General features: G+C 33.5%; 1 protein-coding gene across 1 annotated transcript in view; it reads left to right on the top strand.

Moving 5' to 3' along the window:
• Positions 1-24,218, top strand: part of LOC129218968 (uncharacterized) — a 245,497-nt gene that overhangs the window by 103,371 nt on the left and 117,908 nt on the right. The window contains exons 6-9 of the mRNA XM_054853288.1: positions 1,608-1,882; positions 6,998-7,114; positions 7,214-7,445; positions 15,761-15,928. Coding sequence (XP_054709263.1) covers positions 1,608-1,882; positions 6,998-7,114; positions 7,214-7,445; positions 15,761-15,928 — 792 coding nt within the window. The remainder of the gene's footprint in view (positions 1-1,607; positions 1,883-6,997; positions 7,115-7,213; positions 7,446-15,760; positions 15,929-24,218) is intronic.

Raw genomic sequence — 24,218 nt, forward strand, 5'->3', positions numbered from 1 at the left:
GTTAATTTAATGCTTGTTACAGAAGATAAGCTTATTTTACTTTTTGTTGTAATAATTATGAAATTACTTAATATTTTTTTAGAAAGATGGCAGATTTAAACACAGATAATTGCTTTCCTTACTGGAGATTTCAATCCTTTTGTATCTTGTAAATATTTTAATGTATGGAACAGCTGTCAGTAAAGAAAAAAGTTTGTACTTAAATTGCAGAATATGAATAATGATCAAGTGCTGCTATTTCGGAAATGAGACTGGAGCAAGGAGTCTTCTTCAACCTCTTTTGTCTTTGGCCATGTTTTGTCCTAATTCCTGGTTCCACTTTTCAGGGCTTTGGGACTATTGGTCACACGGTTCGTACGAATCATGGGAAATCCTGGAAAGTTATGAGAAAAAAAAAAAAAAAAATCAGACCTGGAAAAGTCATGGAAAATTAATATTTTCATTACAAGTCATGGAAATTTATTTTAAGTCATGGAAAAATGTCTTAGGCAGAAAGAAAGTAACAATAGCAAAAAAAGAGAAAGAAATGTTGAAGGATTTAGTAATATTGCATATAAATTGAACAATCTCAAAAACAAATCCGAGTTTTGGAATCCAATTTCATCCCCTTTTGTAACAGCCGCTCGCCTTTTTTTTGTGATGTGATTTTACTACTGGGGCATCACTAATTTTGAACTCACCATTATTTTCAGCATTTCTTATATTTTATATTTTGTAGTAGTGGACTTGTACGTTCTTGATTTTGCCACGCCCCCTCAAAAAGTGTAATTCAATTGCATCCAAGTTCGCTTCAACTACTTGTAAAAATTTCATTATTGAATTTATCAGAGTTTGTCTTGATATGTTGAAGGCTTTAAAATGAAGACTTTAGTCAGGCAATAGAACATAGAAATAGGGGAATTCTAATACTCTAAAACAGTGGTGCCCAACATACAGCTCTCAAAATTGATCCTTTTGACCAGCTGAAATATCTGGTTTGGAAAAATGAAATTACTGAAAAAAGTGGCCTTAATTTAATGAACGAATATGCTGTTTAGTTACCTGGGTAATTAGATGCACTATTGACACAACATTTTTATGATGTAAATTTGTTATTTTAAACTTAGTGATGACTCATTCAATTTTTGTCCCATTCATTACTATTCTACCCTAATTATTAAATATTTATTGGACATTTAAACATCAGTGTATTACATTCACTATATTTTTATTTTACTAGAATTTATGTGATGAAGGCAAATAAGAATTTATTACTTTCAGCAGTATGCTCTGATATTTTTCCAGTCACAAGTGCTCCAATGAGGTTGTGGCACTCCCCTAAAAGTTTTTCTAATGCTGATTTCCGAAAATTGACAAGTTTTACATTAAATAGTACTATTCTCTTTGTGTAACAAGGTAATGAAAATTTTTATGAAGTCATGAAAAATCATGGAAATTTTTTATCCAAATTGAGTATGAACCCTGTGGTCAGTTTTGCCCCTTAGTCATGACCAAAGTAGAACCTTTATCTCATGCGCATTGTATGATAGAGTAGAATTTTGAACAAAAGATCCATTTGAAATTTCTTTTACTGTGTGCTTGACTTATCTTTGTCATTTTCTTTGTAGATAATATCATTGATATCTCAAGTTCTAGTTCTGGGAATGAAAGTGACAGTGAAGATTCTGAGAAAAAAGATGATGATATTATGGTTCTTAGTGACGAAGGCGAAGTTGAAGCAGATGGTACTGCTGAAGATCCAAACAATAGTGGAGCACATACAAATGACTGTTTTAATCTGCCAGATGAGGAAGGGAGAGTTTTAGTAAATGTTGGTCATCCTCCTGAAGACCCTGATATATTTCTAGCTCCTCAAATTGCAAAAGTTATAAAGCCACATCAAGTAATTTTAAAATAGTTTTGCTTTGTAAATACTTTTCATTTATTCTTGATATTTCTTTAGGTAGTCTAATCGAACTCTTTGAAGAAACTAGAAAAACATGTACGTAGTTTTAAAAATTAGCACACCCATACATTAAGAGCTTCTGATCAAAACACGAAAATCCCCAGTGGAGAGAGGGGAACTCGTGCCGCCAATTAAATTTTATGTGTGATTTTTCAGTCTTCATGTTATAATTTTAAAACTATTTGCTTGCATGCAAAATCTTAGAGTTGATAAATGGTACAAGTGCATACTTGCCAACTATACTGTTTTTTATGGGAGACTCTCGTTTTTCCTCCCATCCTTCCATCTCCCTATTTCCCGTTTTTTTATGGTTTTCTCCTGTTTTTGCAGTTTTTTCAGTCAATCAAAACATTTTACTCCTCAATAGATGGCGCCCTTTTCCAGTCATCTACCAATATCGGGGAATAAGAATTTTTCCAATTAATAACTCATTTAGTAAAAAATTTTTTTTTTTCAAGCTTTCCACATTGTATGTGGAACAAAGCACATGTTTTGTCGAAAATTGCAGCAGATTTCAATCCTTTTGCATCTTGAAAATATTACAATTATTTTGAAAGTTTGAAGTTATTTCAACATATGCTACTCTATACCTACTTTTTTATATTTTATTTTCATTATATATTGGATTTTTTTTCCGGATTTTAGTAATTAAATTTTTGTAGCTACTTCTTTTTTGGTAGAGACTGGGGAATGCACGTAACTTTAAACAAATTCACTCCTTATTGGTTTTTCCTTTGCAGTACATTTTCATGCTGCTACCAATTAGCTTACATCTGGGAAAATCCCCATTTCACTTTAAATTTAGTATTCATGTTATTTAGAAGCATTATTTAATAATTCTGTTCTATAATATGCCACTGGTGAATCACCTATATACCTCTAGTGGAATCTCCTGTTTTTTTTTCCTTCGAAGGGGTTGGCAAGTGTATGCAAGTACAAGCAATTATTTTCATTATTTTAATAGTGCAAACAACACAGTTTGTTGTACACATATTATGCACACATTGTACACATTGTTCTTCTTGAACTTTCACAGTGAATCGCCACATAGCTTTTGTTGATTATAAAATGGTAAATTAAAAGTATGCTTATGCAAACTGCATTTATTTTAAAAATTTACTTTATTACTTAATTCAATTAAACCTTATCTTACACTTTTTTTCCTTTATTGTAAAACATGTTTACAAAGTTTCCTTCAATACCTTCTGTTTGAGTGTTTAAAAAGATACTGGATGGATCGCATTTCTTTTGTATCAAAAGATTGAAAATAATCAGAATTTTTATCAATTTTTAAAACATGCTTAAATCAACAAAAATAACCTTAAGACAAATCTAGAGTTGTGGACTACATTAGTAATGTAAGAGTAGAGGTACTTGTAGTCTATGGATAATAGGATGTAAAAAAAAAGTTATGATCTAACATACACTTTTTGCAATTAAATTACAAACATGAAGAAGTAATAACTTTTAAAGTATAACCTAAATTAATTTAAAAAATAATGATTTCTTCTTGAAATTGTGATTATAGTACCCTAATTACTAAAAGACAGTTAAGGCAAAGGAGCAAATGGTCTAATCTTGTGCAAATGAAGGCTTCATCCTTAACTAGATGTTGTTTATTTTACATAGCCTGAACCACAAAGAGGAACATTCAAGCCATGTAAAATAAACAACCTACAGGCAGCAAAATGAACATTCAAGCTGTGTAAAAGAAACAACATACAGGAAGGGACGAAAAGGTCTCTGTTGGTGTGAATCCTACTGCAAATATTGAGATTCAATGCGTTGTTGTTGAGGGGGAAAAAATCACAGATAATCTGTGGCATCGTATAAACTGCACCTCATTAACTTTATACTTTTTTAACGGATAATCCACGGATTATACGCAAGAAACTATGGTAACTAAAAGCAACGGTAAAGCTAGATATCCGGTTCAAATATCCAAATCCAGCAAACAAAATAAATTATCCGGAATCCAATATCTAGAGAAATTATGATCCGGTGCATCCCTAATTCTCCCCCCCTGCCCCGTTCCCTTTTAGTATTCATCCACTGCAACTTCTGTCAAAAATGTATGTTTGGGAAACATGCCACACATGCTTTGCCGTAGCCTACATACCCTGTTTGAGATTTCGATTTTTTTTGCATCCTGCAAATATTTTAATCTATCTTTTTTACTATGGAAGGTTTTTTTTCCTACAAATTTTTCCTTATGTCTGCTTATTTTCTTCAATATTTTTATTAATTTCTTAAACTTATTTTATTTGTTGGTTCCTTCCATGCAAAATCATAAAAAAAAAAAAAAAAAGGCCCAACACCCTCAGTCTCTTAATTTAATGAAACTTGCCATGGTTACTCTTTTTATGTATTTAAGTAAGCATACAAAATATTTACGGTAAATCTCAAATGATTTAATTTTTTACAGCCTGTTAAAATTTTTGGCATTAAACGTTTTCATGATTAATTGAATCAGATCCAAGTTGTTCTTTTGATCCTGAAATGGCATTATGAAAATTTTTAAAACCTAATATAGAGTTCCACTCCAAGCGGAATATCAATGAAAAGGGAAAGGATAAACAGTCATATACATATATATATATATATATATATATATATATATATATATATATATATATATATATATATATTTATTTTCAATTCGTGTCATGAAAGTATGTTCTACCACATAAATTTTCTCTCTGTTGTAACTTTTTCCTTTGCAAACAAACCTAATTTTAAAAAGAACATTCTCATTTTCAGCAAAATAAATTCAAGCAATTTAAATTTAAATTTTCTCTAAAAATATGAAAAAAAAAAGACATTATTGAGTGATGCAGCCAAGATAAGCACTCTGACTCCCTCAATCTTTTATCATTGGGATTAAGGGGTGAGAAATTTCTGTCTCTCTTTCAAACTTTAAATTCTTATAGAAATAAACAAACAATATGCATTGCAAGAAATGACAATGCAGCAAATTTGTACAAAATGGAATGCAAGTAACAAATTAAAAACCATAATAATAAAAACGTAGTTTACTATCTTGAGGAAAAGATATTATGAAGTTCTTGCCATGCAATTTGCCTCCCACTCTAATAATGTATGTAACATTTTTATAATAGAATGCTTTAATTATACAACTAATTTCTGAGCTTCAGCCATCCCCATTTTCCTGATCTTTCTTCATAACTGAAATTGTTTATTACTGGAAAGAGAAAAAGATTAGAAGAACAAATCAATGATCTCAGAGAGTCTGGAAATTGACATTTATGAGTTGAATACAACCTCATTCAAATACTCAGAAAGGCAGTGACATTTCCTGTACGAGTAAAAGTTGCTTTAAGACAAAAAGTCAAGGAAACGTTTGATAAACTGTAAAAGGTTGAAATAAACTTTGATAAATTATGTGCTGCAAGAAAAACTCTGTAAGAAGAATTGGTTCTGAATCATTTAAATTTTGACAATTTTTGATTAAATGTCAAATATATATTTTGTTTAATATATGCTGGAATTAACTTCAGTAGTGCTTATTAATAGGTAATATCTTATCTTAAGCTGTTAAAAGATTTTATAATGCCTTAAATAATAGACCTATTCTCTACTTTTTATTTTGTTAGCTACATGAACATTTGAAAATTTAGAAGACTAATGCAAATTTTTGAGTGAGGGAAGACTTCTTTTTAGATTTATGTTTAGAGGGGATTACAATTTTTTGGGAGGAAGAGTTTTGTGTATTCCTGTTTCATGTTATTTCCAAACAATTAAAGTGCAGATTTTTTTTTTTTTGATTGAGTATTGTGAAAAAGGAAATTACTATTAGTCATTGTTTTAAATAATTAAAAACATAATACATTTTACATATACAGTCAACTCTCAATAACTTGAAGTCTTATAGCTCGAATATTCCTTCTCGAAGTTTTCATTTGGTACCAAAATTATGACTTTTCCAGTTCTAAGTTGTCTTTTTATCTCGAAGGTAACAATTTTAAATCGAAGCTCTTATTAATGTTTTGTTCTCATTTTTACGTGCATCGGCGTAGTTTCCTTTTCCTGCAATGTTGATGAGGAATTGGTACAGTATTGGCAGATTAAATGAAAAGCAACTGATTGGGCTACACTTTGCTACGTCTAGCGATATAAAACTTTATGAGTTGCAGCTGGCTATTTTTGTGCAACTTAAAAGTTTTTGTCAAAATTTGAAAAAGTAACCTTTTTTTCTGGACCACATAAATAAGTGCTTTTATGACAAAATAATGTTTGAAAGTAATGAGAGCAAGAGAAATTGGGTGAGCTTGTATTATATCTGGCTACTTTCTTAACATTTTGTATTTTTTGCTATCCTGAAAATACAGCAACCCTGCTTTGCCATTTCCAATCCACACTTCGGGATTGAGATTTGGTTCTGTGGTGACTGCTTTGAATGATGTCAGAACAAAAATTGATGAATAACTCTTTTCATTCTAAACTATGATCGTTACAGTCCATACACACAATTTCTGTGGGGAAAAAAACCCTTTAATTCTTGAAAAGGCTGGGAGGGTTTAAAGGAAGGCTAAGAGTTTAGTAAATGGGCTTTGTATTTCAGATTATAATTCTAGGCTTAAAGCCAGGAATCATTGTTTTAAGCTTTCCAAGTCCCAAGCTAAAAAATAGGAAAAATTACTGCTTCAATTGGGGTTTTGAAATAGTTTGCCAGAAGCAGCTGTTATACGCTGGTTGCTGGTCATCACTTTTGTATTTGTACAATCTTACATGCACTCAACATTGTAGTATTGGAATTTAACAAAGACTTAGCAACCTTTGGTGGCAACAGTTTAAGAAATAAATTGCTCTGTAAATTTGTATTTAATGTGCTTGTTCATATTATTTCTTTTTTTTTTTCTAGTGAAACTAGTTGATTTGAAGGTTTTTAGCGAATGAATGTTTGTTAATCCCGGATTAATAAGGCTTGTTCTGTGATATGTATTTTTTGGTAATTATACTTAGCTTAATGTGTTGATTTAATCTTAATATATTCCAAGAAACTAAAATTCTTCGAACAAAATTGTTTTCCAGATTGGTGGCATCCGTTTTCTTTACGACAATGTTGTAGAAAATTTAGATCGATATAAATCATCCAGTGGTTTTGGCTGTATACTTGCTCACAGTATGGGACTTGGTAAAACAGTTCAAGTATGAACAATTTTCTATTAAATTTGTTATATTCTTTTAATTTTGTATTAAAATGCTCTTTATCTAAACTTTAGTTTTACAAAATTTATTGTTTTGCAGGTTGTATCATTTGTAGATGTCTTTTTGAGGCATACTCCTGCAACTTTGGTTTTATGTATTGTACCTATTAATACAATTCAAAATTGGAAAGCCGAATTTGACATGTGGGTTCCTGCATCTAACTGTGTGGAAGATTCACAAGTGTTAAGTGGAGAAATAAGACCTAGAGACTATAATGTGTACACACTGAATGAAAATTTTAAAACAATGGCTGCCAGAGCTGCTTTAATAGGTAAATTTCTTTGAAACACTCAATCCTATGTTGTTTAATTTTCTTAAATTCATCGTAAAATGGTGTGTGAAGAATAAAATCTGAAACCATCGGTGATAAATGTTTGAAGATAGCGATGAGTTAGACTTGACCTAGTCAAAAGTTATTTTATGATACTAGAAACTAATTCATCTGTTTCATAAGGAATAAATATGAATATTTAATTTTCTCCTTAGTTTGCACACTTTTGAAAAATCACAAAGTGCTTCAAAAAATTCATTTTCCAAGTGGTGGAAAATCAAAAGCTATTAAAAGCGTGAATCCTCTTGAAATTCATTAAAATTGTGCTTAATAAAAAATAATAACAAAACACTTCATCTATGCAATTTTCTTACCAAGTGTACAAAATGTCTTCACATTCACACGACGTATACATATCACTTGTATTTTGCAGGAAAATGCTTCGTGTGTTGTAGATTTCAATCCATTTACATCTTGTAAATATTTCAATAATTTTTGATGACTGGAAGATTATGTTTAATTTTAATACCTCCTAAAGTTGGTTTAGGGAAACATGCCACACTGATCACTTGCTTTGCAAAAAATTGCTGCCATGTTTGAAATTTCAGTTCTTTAACATCTTGTTAATATGTTAACGTTTTTGAAAGTTAGAAGTGTTTTTAGTACCGTGATTTCAGGTAGATAAGCCGCGGCTTATACCTGTTTTAAAGTTGAAATTTAACATCTGCAGCATATCTGAAGAAAAATTTTCATCCATCCTTCTTTCTTCCCATGTTTGCACAATTGAGTGGCAAGATAAGAATTCATTCAAATGCTTATAGAACTCTCACAAATTGCACCATGAAACATGCTTGGCTTTCGTTTAATTCCCCTTAAATCTATGTTGAGTTCTGACAATTTCACCGCTGTTTGCTGTTGTTGTTCTTTCCAATGTTGCCAGATTCATGATGGTACTGGCTGAAAAATGGAGAAATCACTAACTTGTTTGAATACGGCTATCGCAATGATGATAAATTTAAAAAAAAATCAAATGGTAAAATTTAAATTTTCCGATGTATTGCTAAGTATAACACGATGATTTGAAAACTGTTCATCCATCCAAATGTATATGTAAGCATCTGGCGACACTAGTTTATTGAGAAACCGTAGCATTTTCCCGCTTTTTTCTTTTTTATACAAAGTTAACTCCGTTTCTATCACTTTATGAAATGTAGTCCCTTGTTACAGTTTCGTTCTTACTATAATAAATGATCACATCCATCTATACTAATAATTTAAAGCTGAAGAGTTTGTGTTTGTTTGTTTCAATGCGCTAATCTCAGAAACTACTGGTTCAATTAAAAAATTCTTTTTGTGTTGAATAATCTATTTATTGAGGAAGGCTATAGGCTATTGTTTTTGAAATAAGATTGACTGAAATACACTGGTGTGCAAAAATTAAGGACAAGATGGATTTTTCAATATAACTTTGTACAAAAGCTTTCCAAATCAACACATTTAATACCGTAAGATCCCCAATACGTAAGGACATGTGTAATGTAAGCAACACTGACTAAAAGAGAAATCAGAGGGATAAAAAGAAGCTTTATTGAAAAAGTAGCGTGGAGCGCAATGCGACTGAAGGCCGAAACATCCCTGTGATGGGTGTCCAGCAAGAAACATCCGGTCTTTAGTAGGGGATATGATCTCCCCCGACTGCTAGGCAGGTTTCACAGCGTCTGCCCATGCTGAGAATGAGGGTGTCGATGAGTTGTTGAGGCATTGCTGCCCATTCGTCTTGCAGTGCCAATCGAAGCTCCCAAATCATAACTTGTGGTAAGATACGAGCTGCCAAGCGTCTGCCTAGAAAATCCCATACATGCTCGATGGGATTGAGATCCGGAGATCGTGCTGGCCAATCCATACGTTCAATATCCTCACTCTCTAAGAGCTGTTCGGCAGCTACTATGCGATGACATGGTGCATTGTCGTCCATGAAAAGGAACTGCGGACCCATAGCGCCTCTAAAAAGACGCACCTATGGAAGAGGAATCTCATTACAATAACGGGTCCTGTTGACTGAACCTGCGTCGAAGATGTGAAGATCTGTACCGTGCTGTCTTCTGGCTACGGTAAAACGCGATATCGGTTGTCCAGTCGCCTGTGTCGTGTGTCTAGTGATTTCTCCCGCTATCTGCCGCCTGTTTCTTCTGGCCTGTAAGACAATATACCGGTCATCTGCGGGTGTGGTTCCTCGTGGACGACCACTACTGAACCCCCGGATAGCTGTTCCTGTAGTTCGAAATTGTCTCCAAAGTCGTGAAACGATGCTGTGAGCAATTCCGAACTCTGCAGCCACACTTGTCACACTGCGGCCTTACTCCAACTTCTCAATGATTCGACCTCGTGTAAAAGCATCCAGATGTCGTCTAACAGATTGATTATTCACCATTTCTCACTTGAGGCAGCAACTCGGTGTGATTTTAACTGCTATACGGCGTGCAATCTCTTTGCCAGAAATACTGATCTTACACCTACGACATACTTTATACTACTCGGACACTCCCCCATTACGTCTGCCTGCATATCTGCGCATGTGCTATCGTACATCACCTTACTTAATCTCCTGATTGGTCTTTCTGTCCGCTCTGCCTCTTCGTTCAGCTGATGTGCTAATTTTTCGACTTCGTCCTTAATTTTTGCACACCAGTGTATTTGTAATTGCAAATTACATGTTTAATTAAATATTTAGTTTTATGAATTCCTAACAGATGTCAGGGTTAGTTTAGTTCTATGAATTCCTCATATATGGCAGGGTAAGTTACCTCATAGAGAGGGGTAGACCGACAATGTCCTCAGCTGCAAGGAATCATGCTGCGTGGCTCAGACACGTGGTTAGCTACACTATTGTGGGACTGTTATGGTCAGCCAACTGATTTTTTAATGCTTTTTTTTTTTTTGATATTCAGGTATGTATTTTGTTTTTGTAAGATTTTTCTAGTGGGTTTTGTTTTCCTTATTTCTTTATCATTTGATTTTGTTCTTATAATTGAAGATAGTTATTTATTCTAAGCAAACAATTTGATTCGTCATATTATTCAATTGTGATTATTCTTTATAACGTTTTTATTATAGTGTTTATTTGGGGAAACAGTTTGAATTGCAGAAAAAACCGGTTCACTCACTAAAGGGCAGGGTTATGGTAGCATGGTTATCTGGCGCATTAAGCGATGAACTATACAGTTGAAGGATTACTTTGAGTTTTATAACTACTGTTAGACTTTTTATGTGTTTTGGCGAATAGTTTTAAGTTCCAAAGAGACTTTAGTTGGTTTTTTGAAAAAGTGCATGCATTTTAGTTAAAGAAAAAATAATCATTTTACATCAGAACGGGGAGGGGGCATGGATTTTTTAATTCAAAGTATACCCTTTAAATTTTTAGCACGGGCATCGCCGTAGGGATTCTATATACAGTCTATTCTATATACAGTCGAATCTCGATAACTTGAAGTTTATGACTTAAAATGTCCTTTATCTCAAAGTTTTCATCGGGTCCCAAGCTCTTGAGACTGTTGTGGAAACTTCCTGTAACTCGAACTACCAACAACTCAAACGTTTTAGCCAGTCCCTTGGGAGTTATCGAGAGTTGACTGTATATAGCAAGAGAGAGATGGGAGAGGGGAGGGCGCCATGTTTTGATGTGCATGTTCTGCGGCGTATACGATGGGTCAGCCTATCCGATGAACTTCTGTCTTTTATTTAAGAATATGGTTAAATTACAGAAAATGTTCTAAATTCCATCCATTCGGTACAATGCAAGCTTCACAACGTTGCCGCATAGATTCACGAAGTTGTTCAAAATGTGTAGGTGCGTCATGGACACATTCTGCTGCTTCCACGATTCTGGCGTTGAGATTCGTGTCCGATGTCATATTGGCCAAATCATTATAGTTTAAATTAATATATCGACCAATTTTTCATTAGAAAAGATTCATTTTTCTCCTGCAACGTTGTCGGCTAAAATTATCACACTTCCCACTCACCCATTAGCCTGCGGATATAGCCTGTTACGATGCTGTTCATATTTTCAGACAAAATTTTCTATTCAACACTCTTTTCTAAGTTTTCTATTCTTTCAGCTGGATCTTTCTGTTTGGTTTTGGGTTCACTTGATAAATAATTTGGCTGATTTGAAAAAATAGATGGATAAACAACCAAAGTAAGCTTCGGTCTTTCTCTTTTGAGAATAAGAAGGCTGCCATCTTCTGGAGTTATTCATTCTATCATCTAATACAGTATACTATTGACTGAAATGTTTTTTGCATATGTTTGATACCCTGCTCAGGACAAAATTTTCTCTTGGTATCTTTGGGGAATTGGAATACTGATATATTTTCACTAGTATTAACAAATTTGGTAGACTTTCTGAGACATGTCATTTATGAACCATCTTTGGGATTAGAGGAACACATTTTTTTCTTTTTTAAAATTTTTACGTTAAGTTACAGAAAATATTATTTTGTATATTAAAATAATTTATTCTTGTCATTTTGAAAGCTAAATTTCTCATGGGAAATAAACAAATCACACATTCACTATGTGTATGAATGAAATGGGTGAGTTAAAGAATATATTTTTCAAGGTCATCTACATGAAGCACCAAATGCTCTAAACTTCAATTTTTTTAAAAATGATAAGTGTGTGTCGTTTCACAACTATTATACTGTCTACAGTGTAATTTTTGCTTTTATTGTGTTTCATATGTTTTATTTTAATGCATTATATATATTTTGATTAATCTCGTAGAAATTAAAGTTTGAGGTGTGTGTGTGTGTAGACTAGGGTGCCCCATTTTGCTCCCCCCCCCCAAAGCAAAAGGTAATGCCTGCTAACAGTGATCATTACAGGTATAAAATATTTTTCAAATCAAATAATATCTTCTGTGAGACGCATGGCTTTGAAATTTTGAGCAAAAAACCCTAAAATCTAATTCTCCAATTTTAATTATAGTAAAAGCGTCATGTTTCGACTTTAACAGATGTCTACTGTGAAGAAATTTGATTTTCAAACCTCAGAAAGTCAGTTATGTAATTTTGGAGTGATCAAAAAACCTCATTTGGTGCTTGAAATGGGGCATAAATTCAGTACAATCAGCAGATTTTTTTAGATTTTACATCCAAAAAGTTTCATTCCTTTCATGTATGGATTATAAATGTAATTGGATCACATTTCACTGCTGCTTGCTTTCCCTTTCCCTAATATATATACTGAAGCAGCACACTTTTTAAATTTTTCACTCCAGGGTCCCCCGTACCTACCACTATATGTGGTTTAACCAATTGGATGGGATCCTGAAGACATCTGATCTTTAGATCCAGACCAGAAACCAAGCAATCCCTGATCCAGTACCCCCAGAAGTATCATTTCACTTGGAGAACTTTGTGACCATGAGCATATTTAGTATCCCCAGTCACCATTACTGTAAACGATGCATCTTCGACTGGCTAGGATCAAACCCGGGACCCTCCCCTCACAAGTCTCCCCTTATCATTCTGGTCACGTCGGCCAAGCAGCACACTGCACACCTCAATCCCCCCCCCCCACACACTGGCCAGAAGTGACAAGACGGACATTTGTCAGCTAGGGTGCCTCAGTTTTTAATTTTTTTTTCCAGAGCAAAATGTTATGCCTGCCTGCGCGTGAACAATACCCATACATTGCATACATAAAATTCATTTTTAAATCGAATAATATCTTCGGTAAGAAGTATGGCGTCAACATTTTGAGTAAAAGCTCTAAAATATCCTCCAAATTTAAATGCAGTAAAACATTCATATTTTTGAGCTAAAAATGTCAACTGTGAAGAAATTTAATGTGCAAACCTAAACCCCCCCCCCCCCAGTCTTGCTAGAAGAGACGAGACACAATTATTATTAGGGTTCCTCGTTTTGCTACTTATTTTCTGGAGAGGAATGTAATTCCTGCCAAAAGTGGCCATTAGAGAATTATAGCTTTACATCAAGTTTCTGCACAGTTGACATGTTTTAATGCAAATATATGATCTTTTTACTGTAGTTAAAAGTGGAGAACATTTTAATGTATTTGCTAAAAATTTTTGAATTTTGAGGCCGTACTTCTCGCGGAAGGTATATTTGATTCAGAAAAGATTTTATATCTGTAATGACCATGGAGACGGGCCACTTTTGGCAGATATTACATTTTGCACTGGGGGGATGGAAGCAAAACAAGGCCCCATAGTTTGTGTAGACCTAATATTGCTCGAAGCCGTACAGTTATTGAGAATGTATGAGGATATTGTTTATCTTAAGGTGAACACAATTTTTTTTCCATAAATGTAACACTTCTTATGATTTATGTGTATTACAGTTTGTACTTATTATACAAAAAAGAATGGAAATTTAGCTTAAAAAATTGATACAGTATGTTTTTAATACAAAAAACTTGCCTAAGTATATGTGGTGCTAATGCTAATTATGAATAAGACTGAAGGCTAAATTTCATGCAATTTGTTTTTATGTGATTTGCAGCTGTGCTTCTTTGCTAGTCAACAAATTCATAAGTGAAAATACCCTTTGACCATTGCAGGGCCAAGAGCAAGCATATAATGTACTCATTATCTATGCTAAAGTTTGCATGATTCCAATCATTAGTTTTAAAATGCTTAAACAATTCTTCCAAATGATGTTTTAAAAATTAAAAAAAAAACAGCTGGCTTCCCCCCCCCCCTTAATTTTGTTAGCTGTTACCTCAACTCTTTGCAAGAGGAACGAGACAGCCTTCCTGAAGATAGGATTATTCTATTCAAAGCAGCAGGATGTATGGTCACTTTATTTAATCCATCTGTTTACGTACGACCAAAGGGTACGACCTTGAGGGTCACAGATTAGGACAAAATTTTAACTATAGGTCCATCCCCTCTGGGTATGAGTGCAGATAAAGCGGTTTGACTGCATAGGTCCTGGTTTGGCTGCAACGAAGGTCGAAAGCTGCTAGTTTGGTCCCAGAAATGCAATGGTGTTTCCATTGGAATTTCAGACTTCGACACTATGTTCGATCTCAAAAACACCTTTGACATCCTTTGTTAGAAAATTGAGTATGAGGGAGAATACATATTCATTTATGGGCACTATCTACGTTATTTCAAAAGTGGAAACGATCTTGTGTGTTTTTTTTTTCTTTTTTTGTGTGTGTGTTCCATGTGCAATAAATCAGAGCTTTTTCTCCTCTCATATTGTTTGCTTATCAATATCGGATATCTTTGACAGCAGACGATAAATATCCAGTTAAAGTAAAAGTTTTTTAAAGCAAACGACAAGTATTTTTTTACTAACAAACAAATAATATAAAATGAAAATAATTAATTTCATTTGCAAACGATAAATATCCTGTAACTATGTTATTTTGACATTCCAGTTCTTGAAATTAAAAATAGTAGCCAATTTAAATTTGAGAACCCCACTTATTAAAAATTAGTATCCAACATAATTAAATCAAAGGTAAGCATGCAAATGACTCATACTACAGTACAGTAGCAGGAAAAGGGATAAAAGTGGTAATTTTAAAGGAAACTCCATTGCATCCTAGTTACAAATTAACAACTTTGGACCCCCGTTACAACCGAACTAGGACCTATGCAGTCAAACTGCTTTGCCTGCGCTCATACCCAGTGGGAATTGTACTATACCTAGAATTTTGTCCAAATCCGTGACCCTCAAGGTCGTGCCGTTTGGTAGTTAGCTGAATAGAGGAAACAAGGAGGTGTGTTATTAATGGGATAGAGATGTACAGAATGTTAGCTTCAAGGAAAATGCCTATTATAAAGAGTCAACAGCTAAGCAAAAAATAATGTTTTTGGTAAACATTGTATGCTGCATATTTAAAATATGGGTAAGTGTTTGCAGTGCATATTTTATAAAATCATACATTGTTTTCCGATTGAAGTTTTTTAAAAATAAATCGTCATTGAAATGTACCTCAATCAGCCTTTTAATGAGACTTCTAAAATGTAGCTGATTTACTTGCTAACAATTTGAAATCTATAGAACTGATCCTGAATGGTGTGTCTGCAGATCGAGCGGCGCGAGCCTTGATTAGTAAGTAATCCAAATGGAATTGTTGATCTGGGAGATTGGCAAGAGATAATGAGGAGGCGGCAGTCACCCAATCGTCCAAATAAATTTTTATCTGACACATTAATGTCAACTTAAGCTACAACTAGGTTGCAAAAATATATTATTTCAAATTCTATGGCTATTGTGTTTGCATTCTCGGCATACTTCTGTCTTAAACCTTTTTTTTCTTCTCTTTTTACTTAGCTGAATGGAGGAAACAAGGAGGTGTGTTATTAATGGGATATGAAATGTACAGGATGTTAGCATTAAGGAAAATGCCGAAAATGCCTATTAAAAAAAGTAAAAGACTAAAGAAACAAGAGCTTCCAATAGAACCAGAAACTAATGAGCAAATAAAGAAACATATGGATGGTAAATAATTAGTGTCTTGTGATACATATTTAATTCATATTGATTGTTGTACAAGATAATGTTGATAATAGTCTACCTTTTTTCCTAATAAATTGGTTCCACTGTGGGAATTTTAAATTTGATGAGGCTGTATTCTGTATCTAGAGTCATATGTTAAGTTTAATGCTTTTTTAGAAGCATTTTATTTGTTCTATGTTCTTTCAACAGTAAGTGTGGTTGTGTTCTAGCCATACGCCATAGTTCCTATATTTTTTTGTCTGTTGATACCGAAAATCCGGTACCTTATATTATGCTTTTTCCCTCCCCATCTCTTTTTTCTGCTTCACTAATAGCTTACTTCTCGGTCATTATATCAGTTGTTACAGTAGAGAACGAATTATTCGGAATGGTCAGGACCAACGTGATCCCGGACATGTGAATTTCCTGGTTTCTATGTGGGGATTGGATTTAAATGCTAAAAAAGCTGTATGCCAATTGCTTATAAAGCCCAAATTACAATAATAAACTACTGCATTTCAAAATAAGAAAATAGTAAATAAATGCTCATAAGTTAGGAAATAGTAACAGAAAGAACCATTTGAAAGCAAAGGAGAAAAAATAAATAAATAAATATTCATAAGACAAATTTTTAAAAGCAAAATAAAACTGCAGTTCTTCACTTGCTTCTGGAAAGAAATGTTATAAAAAGAGAGAAAATAAATAAAAATCTAACATTTTTCTGAGCTAAAATGTGAGATTTTTTCTACTAGTGTGTGAAAGAGTTTTTTTGTGAACACTATTTTCAGAAAGGATTCATAATGATACATATATTTTTGTTAATTATTGCTTTTACATTGAATTAATATCAAAAAAAAATTTGACTTTTAAATTCTTGAAGTCTTATAAGTGCCATTAAAATAAATAAGTGAACTATAGTATCTGAGCAATCTGAAATGTGGACAATTCGCGAATAAGTATTCTGTGTTTCCCGTAGTTTTGTATAGTCAGACTTTTGCTCTAATAAGCTTTAACTCTAATAAGTTGGCCATACAGTAAAAAAATCTATTATAATGCAATTGTATAATCTCTTTAGAGTTTAGTTGGAATGAAATAGGAATAACATCAGTTTTTTGAGTGCTCTTTTCAAGTTTAGTTCGGGCAGAAAAATAGTGTAACGTGATCCGTTGCGACTTCCAACTTTCTTGAAAGGACGACACAGTTCTTGATTAAAAACGCAGGAAATTTATTTACACTATGTACAGGAAAGATCGTCAACAACTACTAAATTACTCATCAGCAATTAAGCAAATATCACACAACACGGTAAACTCAACAGTTACACAGGTATTTACTTCCAAATACAAAAAACAGCACATCGAAATGCCTCGCAATAAACAGAGCTAATACACTCTCAGTACAAATTCTCAATCAAAACTAACTTTTTATCATGCATGACGGCTTTTTATATACACCGAAAGAGATCTCTCAACTATTCCAGAAAATGCTACACCGTTCCACACTTTCTTATTTCTTTTCTTTCACAAATCTTATCAATGAAAAAAAATAGGGGATCATATACTTCAGCCGAATGTATAGGGGCTGAATATTCATTACGGGAAACTATTTACAGGTTACGTTACTGCAAAAAATACTATTTACAGAATTTGTAACAATAGAAAATTTTAAATTCTCTTTTAAGTTGACCCACCAAATTCAAATCTTGTTTCTGCACTGAAATTTGTTGTATTATGCTCGAGTGTATATGATACTTAAAAGAAATTGTACAAATCTTTAAAAAATATTTTTTAAAAAAGGCACATTTTTAAGAAAAAAAAAAAACAGTGGAAAGACCGTGCAATAATGTGCCAGTTTCTCGGTTTTCTGGATCCCGGATAAAAGGTTCTGTGTTGTACCAATAATAATTGTCATGTGGACCCATTAACATGCAATTCAAAAGTTATTTTATGTTTTCTTTTATCTGCCACTTTTATATTTCTGGCAAGAAAGAGATCGCATTATTCAAAATGAAGCCCCTAAAAGTAAAATTCTACAATGCCATTTTAACAAGCAGGGTTTCCAACTGCTCTACAACTTGCAGAGTTGCTCTGCAAAAATAGTAAAACTCCGCAGCACCACAAAAAATTTATTTTGCTCTTCATATTGCGGCTGTGCGTGTTTTCAAGCGATTGCGTAAATACCTCTTCACCTCCCTTCTGCGACTATCTTTCTGTCAGAATTTTTGCTGAGGCAAGTATTCTTCTTAAGTAGAAAAATGAAAAGAACTTAAATATGTCGGTGGAGAGGGGATAGGCTTGAGCGTGACGATGTACCCAGGTAGCATCAACTCATCGGATTTTGCTCGGCCGATCATTGACTCCTCCTAAACTCATCTTGTAATGCACGCTGATATCGTTGTGATCAGAATCCGAGAACGGTTTTCGATGAGCTGTTTTTTATCGGAAAACTAGATCGTTACGATCAAATTTTCCAATGAAAATTTGCCGAGCTGCATTTCATCGGAAAAACATATGGTAACGATCAAATTTTCCGATGAAAATTTGCCGAGATACATTTCATTGGAAAAAGAGATCGTAATGATCAAACTTTCCAATGAAAATTTTCCGAGCAAAATTTCATCGAAAAACGAAATCGTAACGATCAAATTTTCCGATGAAAATTTGCTGAGCTACATTTCATCGAAAAAAGAGATCTTAACTATCAAATTTTCCAATGAAAATTTGCCGAGCTACATTTCATCGGAAAAAGAGATTGTAACGATCAAATTTTCCGATGAAAATTTGCCGAGTTACATTTCATCTTAAAAAAAGTAGGTCGTTTAAATTTTCCGATAAAATTTTTCCCAATCTAAAATTTTTGGAAATCTCCCAACTGTTAAAATAGGATAAGTTTTATTATTCGAATATCCGACTATTGATCGAACGTAAGGCTATACGGATCAACATTCAGGGTTGAGAATCGGAGGAAAAATGACTGAGACTTTGACTCCGAATCCGACTCCTGGGTTTTGGAAGGGTTTACTCCGATTTGCTGCAAAATCAATTCAACTTTAACTCCACGATTTCAACGCCGATTACCTCACTGGAATTGCGAACAAAATGAGACTCCGGCTCTTGAATGATTTCTTTCTATCTCCAAAACAATTCCACTCCGTTCAATTTGACTCCCAAAATTACCGACTCCGACTCGGTTTGCGGGCAAAATGATAGACTCCGACTCTTCACTAGCTGGATCCACAAGTATATTCACTGAATAAAATTCTCACTTTCCGTTCAGAAATCTGTCATGGCCTTGCCACCTAATAGATGGCGCCACAAATGATTTTCCATTTAATACATTATTTTCCTTCTTGGAGAGAGCATAACTTGTCTAGTGGTTAGCATGTGAATCTCATATTCCAGAGGTCTAGGGTTCGATTCTCGGCTAGAGCGACTACGATTGAACTCATGAATCACGTTCATCAAAAGTTCTAAAAATAGAAATTAAATAAACAAGTGATTAAAAAAAATTAAAATATACTAAATAATTGTCCTAAATGACGTCATCCGAAAATACCCCTCCTGAAAGTTTTCAAAATGGCGGAAGGGTCACGTGATCATCCAAGATGGCGGACCCCCCTTCCCACTGTTAATTTTTTTTCCTCCTGCTTGTCCCTATATCGCAGTTGTTACTACTTCTCATCGTATTTTCATCCAAAATTCATCGCCTCGGAACAGCACTGCTCGTATATTGCTCCAAATCTCATCCGTATAGGGAGCAAAATTCATCGGATTCTACTATTGCCGATGAGACATATTGGAGCAATTCCCGATGAAAACTCATCGGAATCCGATCATCGGCCGATGAGTTGATGCTACTCGGGTAAGCATTAATGTTTACACATTTTCGAAATCTGTTTGCATCCACTTCCGTAACACTAGCTCACTTTTCTCTACTATGCCATTTTACCACTTAGACCTTCATAAATTTTCGTAGACTATTATTTTCAACCCTTCAAATATTTTATATTTTGCTGAAGACTTGAACACTTGTTATTTAACCACGCCCATTTCTCGACCACACGATTTCAAGAGATTGCTATCGCACGTGTCATTTCTTGGGTAGAAAGAAGAGAGGAACTTTTTTCTGTTGGTGGGGAGGGTAAAATAGGATTGCAGGGGAGAGGGAGGGGATAGGCTGAAGAGTGACAGTGTACTCATTAGCTGTAGCTCCTCGTGTGATGATTTTTCACTCATTTTGAAATCAGACTGCATCTGTTTTTGTTACACTCTCTCATTTTTGTCTAGTATGCCATTCTTCACTTAGATATTGTTCCTTTTTTGTAGACCATTATTTTCAACTCTTATATTAATTTTTTGTTGAATACTGCCACGCCCATTCAAAAATGTTTATCCAGTTCCATCCAAGTTAATTTAAGCCAACACCATTTGAGTTAATATAATCTAGCATCATTCGCCAAATGTAGTCTTAATGCTTACCAGGGATACAGCTCATGACGATTTTAATAAAATAAAATGTATATTAATTTTATTTTACTATTTTATTATGGCAGACATGCAAATATTTGAAATTAAAGATATTTATACTCAAAGCATGACATAGTATGTAAAGCCGTTTTACTAATTTAAAAATAATTATTTTAATTGCTAGCACTTGAAATATTTATGAAAGCTCAAAAACAATATTAGATAAGTAGTTTTTGTTTTTCTTATTGATAACAAAATACCAAGCTGCTCCACAAAATTTCAAAATGCCCGTCAAAATCACCGCAGATGCTCTTCATATTGTTCCTCAAAGGTTAGCAACCCTGAAAAGGTCTTTAAGATGAATAGTATTACTAATTATTGGCATAATAGCTGGAAATTTAGAATGAAGAAAAAAAATTGAAGATGGGGAGATAAAATAATGGCGAAAAATAGATTTCTATTGTACTATAGTGTTTGAATTAATTGGAAAAAAGCTATTATTTTGTGAACTTTCAAATTGATTGGCTAGCTAGCTCCAGCAAGTCCCACTAAGCTATTCTGTCTGTCTTCGATCTGAATGGAAGTAGTATTTTTAGTATAATCATGGAAGTAGTATTTTTTTACAGCTATAGATGCATGACTGTTAAGTACAATCATCTTTGCAAACTTTCTAGGAGTTATGTCCCTTTTTAGCATACTAATATGAACAAATATAAAATGCAACTTCCTCTTTAAGGAGCAATCTGAAGAATTGTTCAATATTCATTATTTTCCATCTAAAACTGTTCTAAGCAATCAAAACCGACATTTCTTTTTTGACCATGTTACAACTTCTCATGATCATTACAATTGACCACAAAGGTCAAGTGCTTGTCGAGTTCCTGGAACAGGGAACCACCATCAAATGGACCACCAACCTTTAGACAAGCCATTAGATGAAAATGGTTAGGCATGTTGTCCAAGGGCGCCCACTCACGGCCAATGCGTTGACGACAACATTGCAGCAATTTCAGTGGGGAATACTGGAACATCCACCATGCAGTCCAAACCTTTCACCGTGTGACTTTCATTTTTTTTTGGACCTCCAGTATAAACTATTTGCAGACATCGATTCACAACGAAGGATGAATTGTGTGACTGGGTCCAAGCCTGAATCCGACAGCAGCATATGAACTTCTTCAAAGGTGGAATCGATCGACTTGTGTCGCAAAGTTTATTGTCGCAGGCCCAATATCTTTTCTCTTGATTTCAGTTTGCATTGATTTTAAAAGTCTTTTTGTCCTAAAAAGTTTATTTGAGTCACCCAAAAAATAAAAGCTACTTTTTTTTCTTCAATTTTTTCTAAACTTTTAAGTCTCTTGAAGATTAGCCGGCAATAAAATTTTACTTCATCAACCGCGGCAAAAAAATTCCCATTTGGGTACTTATGTAATCTTACAACACTGCTTTGAGGACTACTATCGTAAATAAATTATGTCCTTCACACAAACTGATAAGCAAAGCAATGTGTTAAAGGGGAACAAAACTTTTTTCTTACTAAAGCTGTATTTTTATGCATGAAATGAAAGCGTAATTTTCGCAAAAACTTTGAATTAAAAAGAGTGCATTCAAGGTATAGAGACAACTTTGTATTAAAAGGAGTACATTCAAGATATAGAAACAACTTTGTATTAAAAACAGATTTTTTGACTAAATAAAATTTTCGAGATAAATTAGTATTCGAGTTATATGGTTTCAATTTATCGAAATTTGACTGTACTGTGAAAACCCTCAAGAAAGATATTTTCACCAGAAAAGAGATAACATTCCACAAAACACCCACCTAAAAGTTTCAGTGGTGCAGTTTGCGCCGTCCCAAATACATGTATGAATTTTGAAATTTTGTTTTTGTACGAAGTTTTCATTTTTTGATTTTTCATACAATTATTTGATTTTTCACAAAGGTTAATTCACTTAAGTTATTGATTCTTTACATAAAACACACCCTGTAAAAAATTCTTTGCAGATCCCTGCCCAATTTATCTATTACTGAAATTTATAGAATTTCTGAAAGCTACCAATAAAAATGCCAGAATTTTTGCATTTTATCCCTTCTGTGAACTTTTTTTGATGCATTTCTAGATGCTGCCTTCAACAAAATGTTTTCAACTCATTTTTAATTTCCACCTTTTTGTTCTTTGACAACTTTCACCCCTGAATATTTTTATAGTGACCAAGATCTTGAAAAACACTGTTCTCTCACCCCCCCCCCCATCAACAGCACTGGTTCTGACTTTACTCTTCTGTTACTTTGAGGTAAAAATACAGGTGACGATAAATTTAACTAGCTCTCTCAACTTTCTCCAACGATTTGGTAGAATATCTATGCTTTGGTTTTTCTTCTTTTTACAATTCCAATGAAAATGTTGAATGTAATACTGTTTTTAAGTCACCATTGCTAACAAAAGCTGCAAGAGCAATGTTTGCTTGGGCAAATGCATTGTCCTGTCTTTTACTCTTTGAAGGGATGGTCTCGTTATCCGCTAACTAAGCGGTATCCACCCAATTGGAGTGATTTTTAACTATTTCTTTTTATTTGAAGTAAGATTATAAATTAACAGGGTGGGGTCTGGCCAGAGCAAATTTGGGTCCGTTAACGGACCCTTCACAAAAATCCGATCAACCAAAACGGACCTTTCACAAAAATACGATCAACCAAAACGGACCTTTCACAAAAATCTGATCAACCAAAACGGACCCTTCACAAAATTCTGGTAAACAAAAACGGATCTTTCACAAATTGTTTATTGAAAGAGCAAATCTCAAATTAAAATAATATAGCATATTTAAAGTTAAATTAGAGGAATCAACTTATACAAAATCAGTTAATTTTGCAAAAGAAAAAAAATCGGCACTCTTGTGATGTTCCTGTAAGCCATAAATAATTACTATCGCCAAATAAATATAATGCCTGTTGTTGGTTTCTTTGAAAGAAATTAACAGCTGAAAGTCAGTTTGGTTTATAATTTTGCTTGTTTGTTTTATGCAGCGGTGTTGTTGTAAACTTCTTTGGAAAAGCGTCAACATTCTCTGAATAGGCGTAGTAAGCACTTTTCTCCCCACTCATGATTTAATCATCAATAATATACAGCGAAATGAATTTAGAACTGCAATGGATAGTATGGGTGGGACGGATGTGATCGCTTCAGATAGGGTTACAAAATTCAAACTTATCGCCACTTAGTGTCTGGTGGTGCGTTGTTAAACTGATATTTTGGGAGAAAGTTATATGGGTTTGGTTTTTCGATACTAAAAAGGATGATTAACTTTAAATAAACTTTTATTTATCGTTATTTTTTTCTATAGATGCCTACATTTTGAAAAACGCAATCTTTTTATATCCGATATGATAATCATATTTTGTTCTTTTTTTTCAAGCTAACTTCGCTTTATTAGGATGCAAATAAATGAAAAGTGTCTTTATTTTTGCAACGAAGCTTATTTCAAGTTTTTAAAGAGGAATTCCATTTTCTTTTATGAGTCAATAATTAAAATGCTGAATCGATGGTTTATTTTTTATTTTATTTATTTATTTTTTTATTTTTGCTTCAACTGTGTCCAGATATTAATGATATGTTTATCATAGGGCTCTAAAATGCAATTCAAAAGTAATTTTATCAAAAATATTTATTTTACAAGCCGTTTTTATACTTTTGATTCCTTCACTTTGAGGATTGCAATCTCTTTGCATCCGCTGTAGAAATGTGATTTTTCAAATTTTCGATGTTTAGTACGCTTAGTTAAGAGGTAAACAAATAAAATATTTTTTTATTTTTGTGAAAATCATG

This window comes from Uloborus diversus, chromosome 3, assembly GCF_026930045.1.
Source record: "Uloborus diversus isolate 005 chromosome 3, Udiv.v.3.1, whole genome shotgun sequence".
Taxonomy (NCBI): domain Eukaryota; kingdom Metazoa; phylum Arthropoda; class Arachnida; order Araneae; family Uloboridae; genus Uloborus; species Uloborus diversus.